General features: G+C 63.0%; 1 protein-coding gene across 1 annotated transcript; it reads right to left on the bottom strand.

Moving 5' to 3' along the window:
* Positions 1-1,382: 1,382 nt before the first annotated feature.
* LOC106723444 (major histocompatibility complex class I-related gene protein-like) lies at positions 1,383-2,308 on the bottom strand. Its single transcript, XM_025195825.1, has 3 exons — positions 2,213-2,308; positions 1,980-2,032; positions 1,383-1,578 (listed from the first exon to the last, which is right to left on the bottom strand). Exons 1-3 carry the CDS (start codon positions 2,306-2,308, stop codon positions 1,383-1,385), a joined length of 345 nt encoding a protein of 114 aa, XP_025051610.1.
* Between the last annotated feature and the right edge of the window lie 12 nt (positions 2,309-2,320).

Here is a 2,320-nt window from a genome sequence, read left to right as displayed (position 1 = left end):
CGCCCTGCCCATCTGCCTGGGGAGAATCATCACCAAGGACATCTCGCCTCTGCCTGTTCTTGTAATAAAAAGGAAACTCGGGTCCAAACCTGCAACGAGCAGCACCCAAATCCCACCCCATTCCCCTCACCGGCTGCAGCCAAGCTGGTCTCATTTCATATGCCAGCTATTTGCAACCCCATAGCAAGGATCTCTGCTCTGGCAAGATAAGGCCTGTGCAAGGGAGAAATAAGTGCAGGTTTATGGGCTAAATCAAGGCTGAAATGAAGGTGTTTGAAAGGTGTGAATGGGCTGGAGCTCCATGTTTTTTGCTGTTCCCGCTCCTCCTCCCTGGGCCCCTCCGGAGGCAGCGCAGGCTCCACCTGGATCCGTTAAACTGTGGAAATGAGACACAGGAGACGTAGCAGCCGGAGGGACGGCAGCAGTGGGCAGACACTGACCTGGCACTCAGCTCCACCTGGGGTCACTCCCTGCACCGAGGGGAGGAGATGCCCCCTCCAACACACCGCCCACTGCGGGGTCCCCCGCGCTGCGCCCGCTCTGCTCCCAGCAGTGCCTGGGCTGCAGCCCCTTCCCAGGCTTCCTGGGATGTCATCAGACACCCCCGCTCTGCCCCTCTCCCCCAGGAGCACAAGGGCTGGTGCAGGCCCATGGTCACACAGCTCTCCTGGCACTTGGCCCCCTCGGCACCCCAGGGCACAGGAGAGCCAAGGAGACAGGAGCTGTTGGCACTGAAGTCAGGAGCCCTTTGCACTGCCCCTGGCCTGCAGCCATGGGGACCAAGTGCCAGGTGCCAGGGGCTGGGCAGGGCTGAATCCCTGCTCCGCACCCCTGGGCTGACCCTGCTCCTGCCCCTCACCCAGAGCTCACGCCAAGCGGGTGGGATTTCCAGGAGCTCCATGGCTTCACACCCAGCCGGAGCTGCTAGCTCCATGGGAGGGAGGGTGAGACCTGACCCCAGCCACAGCTGCTGCCACCCCCGAGGCACGTGGGCCTGGGAGCCCAGAGCAGGTGGAGAATGCACTGTCCTCCCAGGTGCCAGGCACAGCAGTGATGAGCCCTTCCTGCTCCCCTGCACCAAGGCCTGGGCACGGCCTGGCTCCAAGGGCTTTTCCTAGCACTTACTGTGGCAGTAAACACCTGCAATGACCCACACAACACCAGTAATGATGCCCAGTCAGCATTGGGTTGGACTCTGGAAGAGGGAAGGGGTCTGTGTGTGAGGGGAACCCCCAGACCTGCCCCCAGTGATGCATGGGCCTGGTGCCCCCTCCCCATCAGTACCCCTGCATCCTCTGACCCCCCAATTCCTCCCTGCTCAGTAGTGTCAGTCAGCTCCTCCCTCCTGAGCACCATGTTTCTTCTCCCTCCCCATGCGGGGGTCACTCACCCGTCCGGCCCTTGTCCCAGGCCACTCTCAGAGCTGCCCCCAGGCTCTCGTGCCTCACGCTGCAGGCGTAGTTGTGGTTGCTGCTCGGGTCAATCTCGATGGTGGCCCAGGTCTGGTAGGTCCCATCTCTGCTGGGAAGGACCCCTGCATGGCTCGTCTCCTGGGGCTGCACCTCCCCATTTTTCGTCCTTGGGGCAGAAGCCATGGACCTGGCAGGCTAGGGTGGTGCGTCTGCCCCAGGATGATGGCTTGTCGCTCACCTGTGCCATGGGACGCTCTGGGAGGGAGGAGACACCTGCTAGAGTGACTGCCCTGTTGGGCCCCCAGCCCCCCTGCCAGGAGCCCGGGCTGGGCCCTGCACCGGGCCACACAAACTGGCTCCAGCACCCATTTGAGGCAGGAGCAGGCAGTGCTGGGGGAGGAGCGCGGGGGATGGGAGACACGGATGCGCTGGGCTCAGGGCTGCAGGAACAGGGTTCGACACAGCTGATCTCTGGTTCTCAGACACGCGGCCAGGGCAGGGACACCACGTGGGCTCTGCCCAGCTGGGAGGCCTCACCAGGGCAGGGATAGGGGCACCGTGTCCTACAGCTGTGCTGGGGTCTCACCCAGCAGCAAGACCAAGAAGCAGTGGTCGCCATCCTGGACACAGGGGGATGGGGCAGGCATTCCCTGGGGTGAGGGGGTGCCTGGTCAGTGCTGCCCTGGGCGGTGACACCGGGACTCGCTGCTCTGCCGTGCTGCCTCCCCATGCTGCAGGTCCTGCCGGAGCCACTTGCTGCAGGTCTCCTGCAGGTAGGCTCCTGCATGCTAAAGAATGGCCTTATCCTCATTCCACCTGCGCTGGGTGACCTGGGTCTGCGTTGTTCCTGCTACCCAGGTGTGTGTTTTCGGGTCATAGCTGATGAAGTCTCCCATGTCTCAGCTGAA

Source organism: Alligator sinensis, unplaced genomic scaffold, assembly GCF_000455745.1.
Source record: "Alligator sinensis unplaced genomic scaffold, ASM45574v1 scaffold2711_1, whole genome shotgun sequence".
NCBI classification, from domain to species: Eukaryota; Metazoa; Chordata; order Crocodylia; family Alligatoridae; genus Alligator; species Alligator sinensis.
This window is presented reverse-complemented; position numbering and strand designations above follow the sequence as displayed.